The sequence below is a fragment of the Budorcas taxicolor genome, chromosome 6, assembly GCF_023091745.1.
Source record: "Budorcas taxicolor isolate Tak-1 chromosome 6, Takin1.1, whole genome shotgun sequence".
NCBI classification, from domain to species: domain Eukaryota; kingdom Metazoa; phylum Chordata; class Mammalia; order Artiodactyla; family Bovidae; genus Budorcas; species Budorcas taxicolor.
The window spans coordinates 84,609,827-84,628,613 of record NC_068915.1 but is presented as its reverse complement, the minus strand read 5'-3'; the positions used below and the strand labels follow the sequence as shown (position 1 = coordinate 84,628,613).

Sequence of the window (18,787 nt, the reverse complement as noted above, 5' to 3'; positions counted from 1 at the left end):
TAATCTACTTTTTTAAGGAATAGGAGTTATAATTTAACTTCTGGTTAATAACATCTGGATATAAGCCTGAGCAATAGCAAAAGTTTACAGTAATTATTTTTAAAGGACTGCATATGAGAAAGATGTCTATGAAAAGACTCTCGCTTATGCTGCTGCTACAGCTGACTTGTTGCTTTAGCGGTGGGAGTTGTGGAAAGGTGCTGGTGTGGCCGGTGGAATTTAGTCACTGGCTGAATATGAGGACAATTCTGGACGAACTTGTCACGAGGGGTCATGAGGTGACTGTTCTGATATCTTCCGCTTCCACTATTCCTAATTCCAGCAAACCATCTACTATGAGATTTGAGACTTTTCCTACAACTTTAACCAAAAGTGATTATGAGAATTTTATGGAACGTCTTCTTGAGGAATTGACATATGTGGCGAAAGATTCCTTTTGGTCCTATTTGGCAACAGTGAAGAGTGTATTTTGGGAATTTTTTGATACTACTTTAAGTATGTGTAAGGACGCTGTTTCCAACAAGAAATTAATGACAAAACTACAGGGATCAAGGTTTGATATCCTTATTGCAGATGCCGTTGGACCCTGTGGTGAACTGCTGGCTGAACTACTTCAAATACCATTCGTGTACAGTCATTACACCTCACCTGGCCATATAATTGAAAAGAATAGCGGAAGACTTCCATTCCCACCATCTTATGTACCTGTTATGTTTTCAGAATTAAGTGATCGCATGACATTCATGGAGAGGGTCAAAAATATGTTTTACACACTTTATTTTGACCTTTTCTTCACAGCATACAACGATAAGAAGTGGAATCAGTTTTACAGTGAAGTACTAGGTAAGTTGGACTTCCTGATAGCTCAGTGGTAGAGACTCTACCTGCCAAGGCAGGAGACACAGGTTTGATCCTTTGGTCAGAAAGATCCTTTGGAAAAGGAAATGGCATTCCATTCCAGTGTTTTTGCCTGGGAAATCCCATGGACAGAGAAGCCTGTTGGGCTATAGTCCACGGAGTTGAAAAGAGTCAGTTATCACTTAGCAACGAAACTACTAGGTAATTCATGTTTTTAGTTGGTAGCATGAAGTCTTATTTTTCCTAGTGCCTTGGAAGTTGAGTTTGTCTAAATATAAATTCACAAAAATTTATCTCAAATAAGTGAAACAGTGAAAAAAATATATAAAATGACCCTCAATCTAACAAATATTATGCAAACACTTAAATTATAGGGTAGGGTAAAGCCCATTACTAGTATCGGATACCAGGAAGTCATTCACCACAGACTGAAGTACCTAGGACATCTGCAAGTGACTATCCAACTTACAAAACCTCTTTTTTTAACTTAAAGTCATTAAGAATCTCATAAACTGTCTTGATAAATGAAGACATGCACATTGAGAGTTCTACACATATTTGTAGTATAAGTATCCAGTTAGCTTTTAGAAATTGTTTCTGCTTATGTAGAAACAGATGTATTCCAGATATACTTTATTATCCTATACCATGCTATGTATAGATTTATCAAGAAACAGACACATTCGAATATCGTGGCCGAAACATCCCCAGTTCCTTTGCAAAAATTATCTAATATACACACATGACAATAGTCTCATTTGATCAAACATTGGTTGTTGTTTTTCTTTTTACTTTCAGGAAGACCTACTACCTTATCAGAGACAATGGGGAAAGCCGAAATGTGGCTCATTCGAAGCTACTGGGACTTTTCATTTCCCCGTCCACGACTACCAAATGTTGAATTTGTTGGAGGGCTCCACTGCAAACCTGCCAAGCCTCTGCCTAAGGTCACCTACTCCTCCTTGCTGTTCTTTGTGAACTTTGTGTTTTCAGTAGGAATATTCTGTATTCTTTATTTAGAATGTTTGATTACAGGTAGTCAGATGTGGGAACCTGGATAAAGTGAACTTTCACCTAGAAAGTGATGTATTTCTGTATCAGCACAACTATCTGAATTTCATTATCATTACAGAATAAACTAGAGTACATGGGACACTTTGATAATACATCAATTAAATTGCAATTTCATTATTCACACATAGAGAAGCATCATTCATTAAAGGACACATATAGTTCTATATAAAAATATATATTTCATATAAATAAAATAACAGCGATATTATCACCTGGTGATGCCATCCAAACACCTCATCTCACTATAATATGTTACATTATAATTGTATTATAATTATTATAGGATAATTTTGTATATAGCATATTCCAGAAGTGAGTGCTAATATAGGCAAATGGTGTAGGCACAGTTTCTACCACCTGACAGTCCACCTGAAATGACAGAACACAATCAAGTTGTAAAAAATGTTACAGTATGGAAAGACCAGAGTGCTAAAGAAATATTCAGCATGAATCATATAACGTATCTCTGATTCACAGACAATTATGAGATCTGAAGGATGCTCAGGAATAAACAGAGGAATAGGGCAGGGGTGGAAGAAGATATGGACTTCTCTCATAGCTCAGTTGGAAGAAGATATAAAAGAAAGGTAGGTGGAGTAGTAATGACAGTTGCCCAAAAGCCCAAGTTTAGTCTAGATAGGAAAGGGCTGAATAGAGAAGATGATGCTATAGAGGCAAGTTGGAAACAGATAATTGTAAAGATTTGAAACATCTAGTAGGGGCACTGGGAAGAATATTGAAAGGATTAAGAAAGAAAGAGGTGATGGCAGTGGTTTGGTCTCTAACTTGTGTCCGACTCTTGCAATCACATGGACTACAGACTGCCAGGCTCCTCTGTGCATGGGATTCTCCAAGTGTGAATACTGGAGCGGGTTGCCATTTCCTTCTCCAGAGGATTTTCCCAACCTGGGAATCCAACCCAGGTCTCCTGCATTGCAGGCAGACTCTTTACCGACTGAGCTATGACAAAAACCCTGAGAAAGAGATAGCCATATATTATTACAAATAAAAAGCAAGATGTCGTCACTGGGTTGGATTGTAAATGGTAAAGAGTAGGAAGAGACCATTTAGCAGATTATTGCTAGATATAGACAATAATGAGTGAAAACTAGAGTACGGTATTCACAGAGATATCACCTTAACTCATTTTTTTCTTTATTTTAAATTAATTTAATTGGAGGATAATTACTTTACATTATTGTGGTGGGTTTTGCCATACATTGACGTGAATCAGGATGATTTACTTTAAATAAATTTAAATAAATCTCTGGGTTGGGAATAAAAACATACGGTTATATGTACATTCACTTATATTGTTGGAAATGGGCATTTATTTTAGCTAGTGCTGTGGTGATAAGCCTTAAAACTTACAAAAATACTTTAATATTTCATCTTCTTCATCTGATAACCAAAACCTTAAAAATTCCTGACATTAAAAATCTTTATATTAAATGCTGCTGCTGCTGCTAAGTCACTTCAGTCATATCTGACTTTTTGTGACACTATGGACTGTAGCCCACCAGGCTCCTCTGTCCATGGGATTCTCCAGGCAAGAATACTGGCGTAGGCAGCCATTCCCTTCTCCAGGGGATCTGCCCGACCCAGAGATCAAATCCTGGTTTCCTGCACTCCAGGCAGATTCTTTACCATCTGAGCCACTAGCAAATGTTAAATTATACTAAATCAGATACAATAAAATATATTAAATGAGATACAACAAAAATGAGATACAATAAAATATTTACTTGGAAAATAACAAAGATAATAAGATCACAGTTTTCTTGAACATTAAAAAAGCATAAGCTAGGATTACAACTTTTAGGATATATATCATAGGGTATTATTTGATTATAGGAATAGAATGAAGATTAAAATGACAGCACACATTTTAGCATATTGTCCTCAAAGTCCACCCATATTGTCAAAAATGGCAGGACTTCCTTCTTTCTCGTGGGTGAATAACATTTCATTCTGAGCACATGTGTCTCTGTGCGTGTGTGTGCACGTCTGTGTGTATCTATGAAACATCTTTAAATAATTCATCCATTGGTGGGCACTTAAGTTTTTTCCCTTAGCTAATTGTGAAGAATGCTGCAGTCAACATGGAGCCCATATACCTCTTCTATATCCTGTTTTTATTTCCTTTGACTGTATACCCAGAAGTACAATTGCTGGATCATACAATAGATCTATCTTTAACTGTTTTAGGAACCTTCAAGGTATGTCCCATAAGGGCTAAACCAATTTACATTCCCACTGAGACTGTACAAGCATTCACTTTTCTCCACATTCTCACAACACTTTTCTCTTCTTGGTTATAGACTTTCTAATAGGGGTGAGGTAATATCTGATTGTGATTTTGAAATACATTTCCCAGATGATTACTGATGTTCAGTATCTTTTCCTATACCTGGTGACCATTTGGAAATCTTCTTTGTAAAGGGTCTGTTTTGTTCATCTGCCCATTCTTTAATTGAATTTTGTTGTGTGAGTTGTGCATACATTCTGGATCTTAACCCCCATTCAATATGTGGTTACAAAACTTTTCTTCCACTCTGTAGATCACATTTTCCTCTTGTTGATTATTTCTTTTGCTGTGCAGAAGCTTTTAAGCTTGATGTAGCCCCACTTGTGATTTTTCCCTTTTGTTGTGGTCTTGATGTCCTATACAAAAACATCATTTTCAAGACCAGTGTCAAGGAGTTCCTGACCTTATATTTTCTTTTAGGGATGTTATGGTATCTGGTCTTGTGTTTAAGTCATTGATACACATAAGTCATTGATACATTGATACATTTTGAGTTGTTTTTGTGAGTGGTTTTTTGTTTTTTTCATAGTTTATCCAGTTTTCTCAGAAAAGAAAGAAGTGACTAACATTTCCACAATTGGTGTTTTTGTCTCCCTTGCTCCCTTGTTGACTCTTAGTTGAACCCTGTATGCTGTTCCATGGCCTATGTGTCTATTTGGGGGCCAGTACACTATTTGAAATATTGAAACTTTGTGGTAAACATGAAATTTCAAGGTGTGATTCTTTGGGCTTTTGGTAATGTCAACATTTTTGCAGTATTAGTCTTCTGGTCCATGTCATATGATGACTTTCCATTTATTTGTGTTTTCTTCTATTTCTACAATTTCTTATAGTTATCACTGTACAGATCTTTCACTTCACTGATTAAATTTATTTCTAGTTATTTTCTTCCTTTTGATGCTATTGTGAATGGGATAGTTTTTTCCAGATGTTTCATTATTAGTACACAGTAAGGAAACTGAATTCTATATAGTGGGAGTAGGCATCCTTGTTTTGTTTCTGATCAGAGAAAAAGCTTTCAAGTGTTCACTGTTGAGTATAACGTTAGCTTTGGGTTTGTCATATATGTTCTTTATTACATTGAGATATGTTCCTTCTATACCATATATGTTGAGGGTTTTCTCATGAAAGAATGTCATATCTTGTTAAAAGTTTTTTGGACATCTATTGAGATAATCAAGTTATTTTATTGTTCATTCTATTTATCCTTGCGTCACAGAGATAAATCTCACATGGTCTTACTATATAATTCTTTTAATGTGCTCTTGAATTTGTCTTGTTGATATTTTGTTGAGAATTTTTGCAACAATACTCAATCTGGATATTGACTTTAGTTTTATCTTCTTGCAATGTGCTTATCTATTTGGTATCATGATCATGGTGATGACCTTGTAGGATGAGTTTGGAAATGTTCCTACCCTCCTCTTTAATTTGAAGATTTTTTGAAGAACTAGCATTAATTATTCTATAATATTTCATAGAATACATCAGTGAAGCCATCAGTCCCTGGGCCTTTTGTGTGTTGATAGGTTTTTGATTACCAATTCAATTTCTTTACTTATTAGGACTGTTCAGATTTTCTACACCTTCCTGATTCATTCTTGGTAGGTTCTGCTTTTAAGACGTTCTCCATTCTTCTCATATATGTATTAATAATTTCTTAGCTTATAATTATTCATGGTAGTCTCGGGATCCTATGTAATTTTTCAGTATTAGTTGTAATGTCTCCATTTCATTTCTAATCTTATTTATTTGAGTCACTTTTTTTCCTGATTAGTCTAACTAAAGGTTTTCAGTTTTATCTTTTTGAAAAAACAGAGAAGGACAAATACTGTAATAAATCACTTGTATACGAAATCTAAAAATGCCAAACTTGTAATAACAGAGTAATATGGTAGTTCCCAGGACTGAGAGCTGGAAGAACAGGAGAAATGTTGTTTAAGGATACAAATTTGCATTTCTTAGTAAATAAATACTAGAGATCTAAGGTGCAGAACAGTGAATATGCATACATCCTCAGTCATGTCTGACTCTTCATGACCCTGTGAACTATAGCCAGCCAGTCTCCCCTGTCAATGGGATTTCCCAGACAGGAATATTGGGGTGGGTTGCCATTCAACATTTGGAATTATTCTAGTATAGAAAGTAACTTTTTTTTTAATCAGAAAGGATCAGGACCACAAAGCAAAATAATTCAGAAAAAATTCCAGGCAAATACGGATTCCCCTGGAGCTTTATTTAGTTAGAATTGAATTGCTCAAAAGCTGACCAGACCTGTGCTGCAAAAAGCCCTGGGCACCTTTTCCTCTGTGGAGCAGGTGCTTCCAGGGGGACTCATTGAAGTCAAGTTGAAGGTCCTTCACTGCAGTTAGACATAACACATCCATCTGTGACATTAATTATGCAAGTTCAGGACAAAGGCATCATATGTAAAGGAACACAGCAATATGGTCTCTCAAATAAGTAACTATACAAGTATAAATTTGGATTATAAATAGAACTCACAGAACTATTTCATAGAACTTCCAAACTATAATACTTGACTCTTCAAGTCAGTAGTTAGTATGTTAGACAGAGTTTGGAAATTATGACAAAGTCTAAGATGAAGAATAGGATTACAGAGCTGAATGAAAGACATAAACTGATTCAGATCATATATTTTTTCATAGTGCTCATAGTCAGGAAATGAAATATTAATGAATAACCTAAATAATTCTCAAAAAGTCTGTCTGGAATAAATAAATGAGTTAGCAGAATCATAATAATGAAGAATCAAAGGGAGTTGAATCTGGCAAGTAACTTCCTTCCAAGAATCTATGTTAGTAATTAACATCAAGACTAATGAAGAGTCTGAGGATAATATAGTTTAATAGTATCTCCTTGTCACTACTAGTACTGGCTCTATCTTATTTCCTGCTTATACAGAAACACATTTGCACAAATATATATAATGGAAGAAATTGACCTCATATCACCCATTCTTTTCCCAGGATCTGAAGGATAAAACATGTTTTTAAAAAATTGTAAAAAATAATATAAAGTCCCTCAAAAAAATTTTTTAATGATTTTTTAGTGTTAAATATTTATTAGTACAACTGACCAAAGTCCAAGATGTGAAGTTAATATGTTCAAGAGAATTGCGAGAGTGGGGTGGGTGAGGGAGGGAAATCACTCTATTAGCTAAGTGTATAGTATGTGAATAGAATAATGTGCACTTTCTAATATAAAACCTGTCTACACATATAGTTCAGCAATTCCTTTTCTGGGTTTATATCCAAAATAATTGAATTTAGGATCTCAATGAGATATCTGTACAACATATTCATGAAAGCTCTATTCACAGGAACCAAGAGGTTTAAGCAGCCCAAATGTCCATCAACAGAGGAAGCAATAAACAAATATCATATATACAAACAATGGAATATTACTCACCTTTAAAAGGAAATTCTGACACATGTCACAACATGAATGAACCTTACATTAAGTGAAAATAACTAGTCAGAAAAAGACAAATACTCTACAATTCAACTTGTAAGAAGTATCCAGACTAATCTCACTTGTAGACACAAAGTAGACTGAAACTTGCCAACGGCTAGAGAAAGAGGAAAGTAGAGTTTCTTAATGATCATAGACTTCCAGTTTTGTCCGATGAAAAAGATCTGGAGATTGGTTGCACAATGTGAGTATACTTAACACTACTATACTATACACTCAGGAACAATTAAGAAAGTAAATTTTATGCCATGTGTATCTTACCACAATATTTTGTGAGAAATCTCTACTCTAATATCTCGAGACAATTTCTGATTTTCTCTCTTTAGTTGCTTGTAGCAATCCCTTCAATAATGTATGCTATGTTGCTGCTGTTTTGTGATGGGGCAAATTCTTTTTTCATAGGAAGTGGAAGAGTTTGTGCAGAGCTCTGGCGAAAATGGAATTGTGGTGTTTTCTTTGGGGTCAATGGTCAGTAACACGTCAGAAGACAGAGCCGAGGTGATTGCATCAGCCTTCGCTCAAATTCCACAAAAGGTAGATACAATAACTTAATCATGGACAACTATTTAATAAGTCTGTTAAACTCTGTAAAGGTATGATTTTAGACATTTCCTATCACTTTGTCACTTGTTCCTTTTCTTTGAAGGACTTCTGAGAACGCAACACACATACAGATGCTCTCGGGAGTTAAATTTTAACAATAAATGTAGTCATGCAATATTGATTCCAGTCAAACAATTCCACTTTTCATTGTTTTTGGAAGTAGGGCTTAATAATTTGTAAGTTAAGAGAACATACTTCTTCGGCAGCACTAATTAACACTATTAAAAAATTCTGCTGTTGTTGCTTAGTCATTAAGTCGTCTGAATCATTGCAATCCCGTGGAGTACAGCATGCTGGGCTCCCCTGCCCTTCACTATTACCCAGGGTTTGCCACGATTCTTGTCCATTGATTTAGTGATGCTATCTAACCATGTCATCCTCTGCCAGCCCTTCTCCTTTTGCCTTCAACCTTTCCCAGATCAAGATCTTTCCAATCAGTTACCAGGTGGCCAGAGTATTGAAGCTTCAGCATCAGTCCTTCCAATGAAGAGTCAAGATTGGTTTCCTTTAGGATTCACGGGTTTGATGTCCTTGCAGTCCAAGGGAGTCTCAAGAATCTTCTCCAGCACCACAATTCAAAAGCATTAACTCTTCAGCGCTTAACCTTCTTTAAGGACTTCTTTGGTGGCTCAGATGTTAAAGCGTATGCCTACAATGCAGGAGACCTGGGTTCGATCCCTGGGACAGAAAGATCCTCTGGAGAAGGAAATGGCAACCCACTCCAGTACTCTTGCCTGGAAAATCCCATGGATACAGGAGCCTGGTAGACTACAGTCTGTGGAGCCACATAGAGTAGGACACGACTGAGTGACTTCACCTTATCTTACCTTACCTAACCTTCTTTACTATCCAACTCTCATATCCATACATGATTACTGGAAAAAAATATAGCTTTGATTATATGGACCTCTTTTGGCAGAATGATGTCTCCCCTTTTAATATTCTGTCTAGATTTGTCATAGCTTTTCTTTCAAGAAGCAAGTGTCTTTTCATTTCATGGCTACAGTCACCATCCACAATGCTTTTGGAGCCCAAGAAAATAAAATATGTCACACCTTCCACATTTTCCCCATATATTTGCCATGAAGTGATGGGACCAGATGTCATGAATGTATTGTTTTGAATGTTGAGTATTAAGACAGCTTTTTCACTTTCCTCTTTCACCCACATCAAGAATCTCTTTCAGTTCAGTTCAGGCACTCAGTTGTGTCCAACTCTGCAACCCCATGAATTGCAGCACGGCAGGCCTCCCTGTCCATCACCAACTCCCAGAGTTCACTAAAACTCATGTCCATCGAGTCGGTGAGGCCATCCAGCCATCTCATCCTCTGTCGTCCCCTTCTCCTGCCCCCAATCCCTCCCAGCATTAGAGTCTTTTCCAATGAGTCAACTCTTCGCATGAGGTGGCCAAGGTACTGGAGTTTCAGCTTTAGCATCAGTCCTTCCAATGAACATCCAGGGCTGATCTCCTTCAGAATGGACTGGTTGGCTCTCCTCACAGTCCAAGGGACTCTCTAGAGTCTTCTCCAACACCACAGTTCAAAAGCATCAATTCTTCGGTGCTCAGCCTTCTTCACAGTCCAACTCTCACATCCATACATGACCACAGGAAAAACCACAGCCTTGACTAGATGGACCTTTGTTGGCAAAGTAATGTCTCTGCTTTTGAATATGTTATCTAGGTTGGTCATAACTTTCCTTCCAAGGAGTAAGCGTCTTTTAATGTCATGGCTGCAGTCACCATCTGCAGTGATTTTGGAGCCCCAAAAAATAAAGTCTGACACTCTTTCCACTGTTTCCCCATCTATTTCCCATGAAGTGATGGGACCAGATGCCATGATCTTCGTTTTCTGAATGTTGAGCTTTAAGCCAACTTTTTCACTCTCCTCTTTCACTTCATCAAGAGGCTTTTGAGTTCCTCTTCACTTTCTGCCAAATGGGTGGTGTCATCTACATATCTGAGGTTATTGATATTTCTCCCAGCAAGCTTGATTCCAGCTTGTGAGTCACTGAGCCCAGTATTTTACATGATGCACTGTGCATATGTAAGTTAAGTAAGCAGAGTGACAATATACAGCTTTTGTGTATTCCTTTCCCCATTTTGAACCAGTCTGTTGTTTCATGTCTGGTTCTAACTGTTGCTTCTTCACCTGCATACAGGTTTCTCAGGAGACAGTTAAGGTGGTCTGGTATTCCCAGCTCTTTAAGAATTTTCCACAGTTTGTTGTGATCCATACAGTCAAAGGTTAACATAGTCAATGGAGCAGAGTAGATGTTTTTTTGGAATTCTCTTGCTTTTTCTATGATCTAATGAATGATGGAAATTTGATCTCTGGTTCCTCTGCCTTTTCTAAACCCAGATTGCACATCTGGAAGTTCTTGGTTCATGTACTGCTCAGGCCGAGATAAATGATTTTTGAGTATTACCTTGCTAGCGTGTGAAAGGAACATTATTAGTACAGTAGTTTGAACATTCTTTGGCATTACCCATCTTTGGGTTTGGAATGAAAACTGACCTTTTCCAGTCCTGTGGCCACTGTTATGTTTTCCAACTTTGCTGGCATATTGAGTGCAGCACTTTAACAGTATCATCTTTTAGGATTTGAAATATTTCAGCTGAAATTCCACGAGCTTTCTTCACAGTAATATTTCCTATGGTCCCATTTTCTTCACACTCCAAGATGTGTGGCTCTAGATGAGTGACCACACCATCATGGTTATCCAGGTTACTAAGATCTCTTTTGTATAGTTCTTCTGTGTATTCTTGCCGCCTCTTCTTAATATCTTCTGCTTCTGTTAGGTCCATACCATTTCTGTCCTTTATTGTGCCCATCCTTGCATGAAATGATCCCTGGGGATCTCTAATTCACTTGAAGAGATCTCTAGTCTTTCACATCCCATTGATTTCTCTATTTCTTTGCATTGTTCATTGAAGAAGTCCTTCTTATCTCTCCTATCTATCCTCGAGAATTCTGCATTCAGTTGAGTATATCTTTCTTTTCCTTTCCCCCTTGGCTTTCACTCCCTTTCGTTTCTCAATTATTTATAAAGCCTCCTCAGATAACCATTTTGCCTTCTGGCATTTCCTTTTCTTTGGGATTGTTTTGATCGCTGCCTTCTGTACAATGTTATACACCTCTATCCACAGTTCTTCAGGCACTCTGTATATCAGATATAATCCCTTGAATCTATTCATCACCTCCACTGTGTAATTATATGGGATTTGATTTCTGTCATACCTGAATGGCTTAGCGGTTTTCCCCACTTTCAATTTAAGTCTTTCTTCAATTCAAATCTGAATTGTGCACTCAGGTGCTCATGATCTGAACCACAGTCAACTCCAGGTCTTGTTTTGCTGACTGTATAGAGCATCTCCATCTTTGGCTGTAAAGAATATAATTAATCTGATTTCAGTATTGACCATCTGGTGATGTCCATGTATAGAGTCATCAGTTGTTGGAAAAAGATGTTTACTATGACCAGCGTGTTCTCTTAACTAAAGTCTGTCAGCTTTGCCTGCTTCTTTTAGTACTACAAGGCCAAACTTGCCTCTTATCCTAGGTATCTCTTGACTTCTTACTTTTACATTCCTATCCCCATGATGAAAAGACTTCGTCTTCATTTTTTTTTTTTTTTTTTTTTTTTTTTTACTGTTAATTCTAGAAGGTCTTGTAGGTCTTGCTGAAATCAATTGACTTCAGCTTCTTCAGCATTAGTGGTTGGGGCACAGACTTGGATTGCTGTGATGTTGAATGGTTTACCTTGGAAATGAACCAAGATCATTCTGTTGTTTTTGAGACTGCATCCAAGCACTGCATTTCAGACCTTTTTGTTAACTGTGAGGCTACTCCATTTCTTCTAAGGGATTCTTAACCACAGTAGTAGATATAATGGTCATCTGAATTAAATTCATTGAACTCGACCATTTTAGTTCTTGGATTCCTAAGATGTTGATATTTACTCTTGCCATATCCTGCTTGACCATGTCCAACTACCTTGATTTCATTGGCCTCACATTCCAGGATCCTATGTTATTTACAGCATCAGACTTTCACCACCAGACACATCCACAACTAAGCATCATTTATTCATTGGCCCAGTCACTTCATTCTTTCTGGAACTATTAGTAATTGCCCTCCACTCTTCCTCAACAGCATATTGGACACCTTCTGACCTGGAGAACTCATCTTCCAGTGTCATATATTTTGTCTTTCCATATCATTCATGTGGTTCTTATGGCAAACATACTGGAGTAGTTGTCCATTCCATTCCCTCCTCCAGTGGACCACAGTTTGTCAGAACACTCTGCTATGACCCATCTGCCCTTGGGTAGCCGTGCAGAGCAGGGCTCATAGCTTCATTGAGTTACACAAGCCACTTTACCATGACAAGGCTGTGATCTATGAAGGGGATTAATAAATTATAAATAAGCCAAAATATTTATCTGAGGTGATTGACTGCATACGTTTTCTTCTTTGTAATCAAAACGTGTAAAATTCTAATAAATTAACTTCCCATTTTAACTACTTGATATAAGTAAACTCTTTTATAGCAGTCAAAAATAAATCAGTGAATATTGAATTTGAAAATGAGCACTAGCATATAAAGAAAGCAAATGAATATGTAGCTTATGTGTAATCTGCCACTGACTTATTGTATTAGAAATAAAACCACCTATCCATGAAAGAAAAGCTATGACAAGTCTAGACAGAGTATTAAAAAGCAAAGACAGCACTTGCCTGCAAAAGTCCATATAGTCAAAGCTATGGTTTTTCAGTAGTCATGTATGGATGTGAGAGTTGGACCATAAAGAAGGCTGAGTGCCAAAAAATTGATGCTTTTGAATTGTGGTGTTGGAGAAGACTCTTGAGAGTCCCCTTGACGGCAGGATCAAACTGGTCAATCCTAAGTGAATTAACTTTGAATATTCATTGGAAGGACTGATGCTGAAGCTGAAGCTCCAATACCCTTGGCCACCTGATGCAAAGAGATGACTCATTGAAAAAGACCTTGATGCTGAGAAAGATTAAGGGCAGGAGGGAAAGGCAGTGACAGAGGATGTGTTGCTTGGATAGCAACACTGAATCAATGGATATGAATATGAGCAACTTCTGAGAGATAGTGAAGGACAGGGAAGCCTAGCATGCTGCACTCCATGGAGTGCAAAGAGTTGGACACAACTTAGTGACGGTAAAGCAACAACAAAGCAGGTTTTGTTTTTTTTTTTTATATTTGAATTGGTCATTGAAAAGCTCACTTGTCTGTGCCATCATGCGTACATAATTAATACATCAAACATAGGTATTCCTATTTATGTCTTTGTATTACTAGTTACCATTACTTAATATGTCTTCATTTCCTTACATGTCATATGGAAGGCATGTAATTATATGTATCTTATTCAATTTAGAAAGTATTAGTATAACTGTGAAGTTCAACTCATAAAGCATTTCCTTTACTTTTAACAGGTGCTATGGAGATATGATGGCAAAAAACCAGATAACTTAGGACCCAACACCCGGTTGTATAAATGGCTTCCCCAGAATGACCTTCTTGGTGAGACTTGTCACAACAAATAATGAAAACATGAGTAACAGCTGAGCAGAGTGCAACAGGAAACACACTTACAAAGCAATTATTAAAACACTGAAAAGGAAAACTTTACTACTTTATTATAATTTTCTTTGCTATGAGAAAAAAAGGAGAACATATAACAGTTGTCAGTTTATTCTACATAGTCACATCCCTCACAGCCAGAATCTTTACTTCAGCTGTAATTACTTTTCACAGTGAACTTTTCAATAATTTCCTGGATTGTTGTTCTGTCTCTGAATTCTTTCCTTATACTTATCATTTCCATTCTGTAGAGGTATGTTAAATGCTACTAAAAATAAGAACTCTTTTGCCATTACCAATGACTCTCAATTTTCTATTTAAAAAATCAGCAATCATTTTTGTGAAGCAATAACACACTTCATGATAAAATTTAGCTTTTCCTTCCTCTGGTTCCAGTGCCACTACCATTATCCTTCTTTTCCCCTGACACCATTCCTATCAAACTAAATGACTTCACTATATCTTCAGGTGAATAAATTCTGGCATGCCCTCCTCTTTTTTTGTACATGTGGTTTCTTTTTCCCAGAATGGTCCTTCAGGTTGTTCACCTGCCAATCCTGGATTCATTTGTGATGTTCAAGTGACTCAGATCTTCTTTCACAAAATCTTCATTTACCCCTTCAGCAGACATAGCTGTTTCGTCTCTGAGTGCTGAAAGCAAGTTAAAAGCACTTTCAATATACATAATAATGTTATCTAAAAGATACTGCTTCTTCCAGTGCCTTATAATACCCATCTCTCATTTTATTCTGTTATAATTAATAATCTTACTGAAATTCACTCAATCCTAGGCCATCCAAAAACCAAAGCCTTTATAACTCATGGTGGAAGCAATGGTGTTTATGAGGCCATCTATCATGGGATCCCTATGGTGGGCACTCCTTTGTTTGGTGATCAAGCTGATAACATCGCTCGAATGAAATCCAAGGGAACAGCTGTCAGGTTGGACTTGGAAACAATGTCAACAAGAGATTTGCTCAACGCATTGAAGGAAGTCATTAATAATCCTTCGTGAGTATATATATATATATATATATATATATTTTTTTTTTTTTTTTTTTTTTTTTTTTCTTTACTAGCCAATCTTTCTAGAGAAGTTCTCATCTGAAGGCGAGGGAGGCAGCCATGAGTCTTCATATAAGCACAATGAGGTGTAAGATTTGCTCAATGTTTTGAAAACAGACAAAAAATAACGGGTTGTGAATGTCACATTAAGCTTTTTTCATTGCCTTATGGAAAAGGTTTGTCAGTGTTTTAAAGATAGTGGAGAAATTTTGAAAACTTAATCATTAGAATGAGAAGAACCATTGAAATCCTAATGGATTAAGAAGCATTGAGAACAAAGTTATTGTAGGGAACCATGAACTATATGGATACACATCTGCCCACTCTACTTTCTTTCAGCATGTGAACTTCTCAAATGTTTTAAACTCTTAAAAGATGGTTTATTTTCAGTAAACCACCATGACATAATCCATTTCAAATTCCAATTACATTTACTATTTTCCAAGTTTTCTATGCTAATATTTTGACTCCATCTCTGATAAATGATAAACAGCTATAACTTTCTAACTACCCAGTTTCAAATATGTATATCCTATTTATAAATGTGGGTATATTCTTGTTTTTTGTTTTTTTGTTTTACTGTGGTCATTTTGTCTTGTTTGGAAGAATTATAAAATCTAAACATAATTGACTTGGGAAGAATATGTTGATATGAAAAAGTGAAAGTGTTGGTTTCTCAGTTGTGTTTGACTCTTTGGGACCCCATAGACTGTATCCCACCACTCCTCAGTCCATGGAATTTTCCAGGCAAGAACATGGGAGTAGGGAGCCACTCCCCTCTCCAGAGGATCTTGCTGACCCAGGGATCAAACCAGGTCTCTGCATTGCAGGCCGATTCTTTACATCTGAGCCACCAAGGAAACCCATATGTTGGGATATTCCTTTTTGCAAAAAATGTTACACAATTTTTACAGGTTATTTTCCATTTAAAGTAATTACCAAATAGTGGTTAAATTTCCAGTGTTGTATAACACCTCCTTGAGCGTATGTTATTCCCAGTTATTTTGCCTCCTACTCCCCCACTTGTGTGTTTCTACTCCCCCAAATCTGGTATCCAATTGATTGTTCTCTGTATCTGCTAGTCTGTAATAATATTTTGAACCCATCATTCATAAATGGTAAACAACTAGAATTTTCTAATTTTCTCAATTACAACTATGTAGATACAGCTTATAAATGTAAGTATATTCAGAGTTCTTTTATTCGGGCTCATTTTTGTCTTATTTGGAATAGGTAGTTATGTTGGGATATCCCTATTTATAACCACATTTTCTGAAAACAGAAATATTTAATTCCCAAATCACTTCAGGATATACATGAATTTCAATGACACAATTACATTAATATTACAAATATGATGTATATATTCCCTCTTTTTTGTCATAATGACTTTGTGAAGAAAGCATTTTGAGAATGTGTCAGTAATGGCAGCAAAATGCTTTGTGTTTTATAAGCAGTGTTATTTAAATTTAATTTTAGCACAGCTATTGTCCTACATGAGCAGCATAAAAAGCACTTTTTTCTTTTTTTGAAAGAAACAAATCTTTCATTTGCTGTTTTTATGTAAATGTACATATCTCTAGTATATTTACTTCCATTGTTATTACTACACTGCCATGTTATAGTACTTTGTGATTTAAAGTTCATGAGCTATATCTCTTTATTCTTCCTTCTTGTCTATTAGTCTGCCATTATTTCAGCAATAGAAACAAGTGTGTCTGCAATGCCTGAGAGTGAAATGTTGAGCCTTCTCCAGAAGGCCCATGACAAAGGACCAGAACAACAATACAAGAACCAGAACAACAATACTAGTAAGCATTCACTGAGTGTCTACTGCATGCTAGGAATGCCTCTAAGAATCAATACAATATTCTCAAAATAATTAGATAAGACACTATTCCTAGCCATTTTATATAACAATGAAAAACTGAGAAACAGATTCTATCATAATTGAGCCCTCCAAAGTAAAATTAAAAGTTTAAAAAATAAAAATGTTTTAAAATGTCAGTAAAATTAATTTAAAAAAAAAATCAGAGGAACAGAAAAATAAAAAAGCAGCCAACAAAGTAAGAGTCAGGAATCAAACTGAGTCAATCTACTTCCACACTCTCAACCACCACTTCAGTAATGTAAGACCAGCCCTGTCTGGACATGTCTCCAAACCTCATCCCTGATTTACCTGCTATATCTAGATTATAACATTTTGAAATACATCTACCAGGTCTCTTAACAATTCTTTATGAGATAATTCAAACTTTGGACAAACATTACAAATTTCTTTTCTTTTCTTTCCCTTTGGGACAGCTTATTCCATTCTGTAGAATACACAATCTTGTTCTCTCCCATTTTCTTTCTTTTCTTTGTAGCTTGAAAACTGTGCATTTAAGAAATCCTAGCCCATGAGCTAATATCTCAATAATCACCTCGGAGAAAATTATCTGTTTTTCTTCCACTCTGTGTTGCACTCTGTTACCATCTGCAAGGAATTTTCACATATTTATCTATTGTAGCTCATTCCATAAATGATAACTGTTTGATTTTCCTTCAGCTACAAAGAGAATGTGATGAGATTATCAGCCATTCAACATGATCAGCCTATGAAGCCCTTGGACAGAGCAGTCTTCTGGATCGAGTTTGTTATGCGCCACAAAGGAGCCAAGCACTTGCGGCCAGCTATCCATGACCTCACCTGGTTCCAGTACCACTCTCTGGATGTCATTGGGTTCCTGCTGGCCTGTGTGGCAACTGCCATATTTGTCATCACAAAATGTTGTCTATTTTGTTGCTGGAAGTTCGCTAAATCAGGAAAGAAGGGGAAAAGAGACTAGCTGTATCTGAGACTCAGCGCAGGTGTCCCCAACCTCTGAGATCGAATGCCTGATGATCTGAGGTGGAGCTGATGCAATAATAGAAATAAAGTGAGCAATAAATGTAATGTGCTTGAATCGTCGAAAACCATTGCTTCCTATCCCAGTCCATGGAAAAATGGTCTTCCACGAAACTGGTTCCTGCGGCCTAAAAGTTTGGGTACTGCTGCTCTAGCAGTTCTGCCTCATAAGTAGAACTCCTCCATAAAATGATGTGGGTATGTATTGAAATTTATTATGTTAATGCAAAAGTATACTAAAAAGATATGGTTGAATTTAACTGTTTTTTACATGTTGGGTGTAGAAACAGGAACAATAAAAGTCTATTCATAGTATCCATATTACTTTGTAGATATTCAGAATTTTATCTGCATTTTTGTATAGAATTTTATAGCTTTTCCTTGCTATAGAGATTGTTCAATAATTGGAATTCTTTTGAAAGATTCACCCTTTAATTTTATTAGTGAGACCACTAATAGTTCTTCATTTTTACTGTACATCCAGCCTCAACAACACTTCTTACCTAAAGCCATGGCAAGACACTTGCCTTCATCCAGTTAAACTCATTTGCCTTTGGAGTGTTCATGGAATTAGAAGTGTAGCAACTGCTACATGCTTCCATCTATAAAACCGAGATATTTGCAAAAATCTTTAATTTCATGACCTAATTCTCTTTTTGTCACCCACCTTTTATTCATCTATTATTTTCACTCCCATAACCAGCTTTTGCTAATGGATATAAGTTCTCAACTGTATGTTAAGAAAATAATAACCTGAACTCTAAAGGGACTTTTGAATTTTCATTCTCTCCAAAGCTACCCGAATATACCTATGATCTTATCTATATCTATATACATATCTAAATCTATGTATATTTTTACAATTCAGGACAGAGCACCGC

General features: G+C 36.4%; 1 protein-coding gene across 1 annotated transcript; it reads left to right on the top strand.

Annotated features, from left to right (window-relative positions):
* The first annotated feature begins 113 nt into the window (after window positions 1–113).
* Window positions 114–17,847, top strand: LOC128049646 (UDP-glucuronosyltransferase 2B4-like). Its single transcript, XM_052641943.1, has 6 exons — window positions 114–843; window positions 1,657–1,805; window positions 8,138–8,269; window positions 13,807–13,894; window positions 14,746–14,965; window positions 17,568–17,847. Exons 1-6 carry the CDS (start codon window positions 114–116, stop codon window positions 17,845–17,847), a joined length of 1,599 nt encoding a protein of 532 aa, XP_052497903.1.
* The last annotated feature ends 940 nt before the right edge of the window (window positions 17,848–18,787 follow it).

Bases quoted from the DNA above. Each gene is read 5' to 3' on its own strand.
- LOC128049646 (XM_052641943.1), top strand. From the start codon at position 114: ATGAGAAAGATGTCTATGAAAAGACTCTCGCTTATGCTGCTGCTACAG. The intron at 1,806-8,137 runs GTCACCTACTCC...CTTTTTTCATAG, and splicing joins CTGCCAAGCCTCTGCCTAAG to GAAGTGGAAGAGTTTGTGCA. The intron at 13,895-14,745 runs GTGAGACTTGTC...ACTCAATCCTAG, and splicing joins TCCCCAGAATGACCTTCTTG to GCCATCCAAAAACCAAAGCC.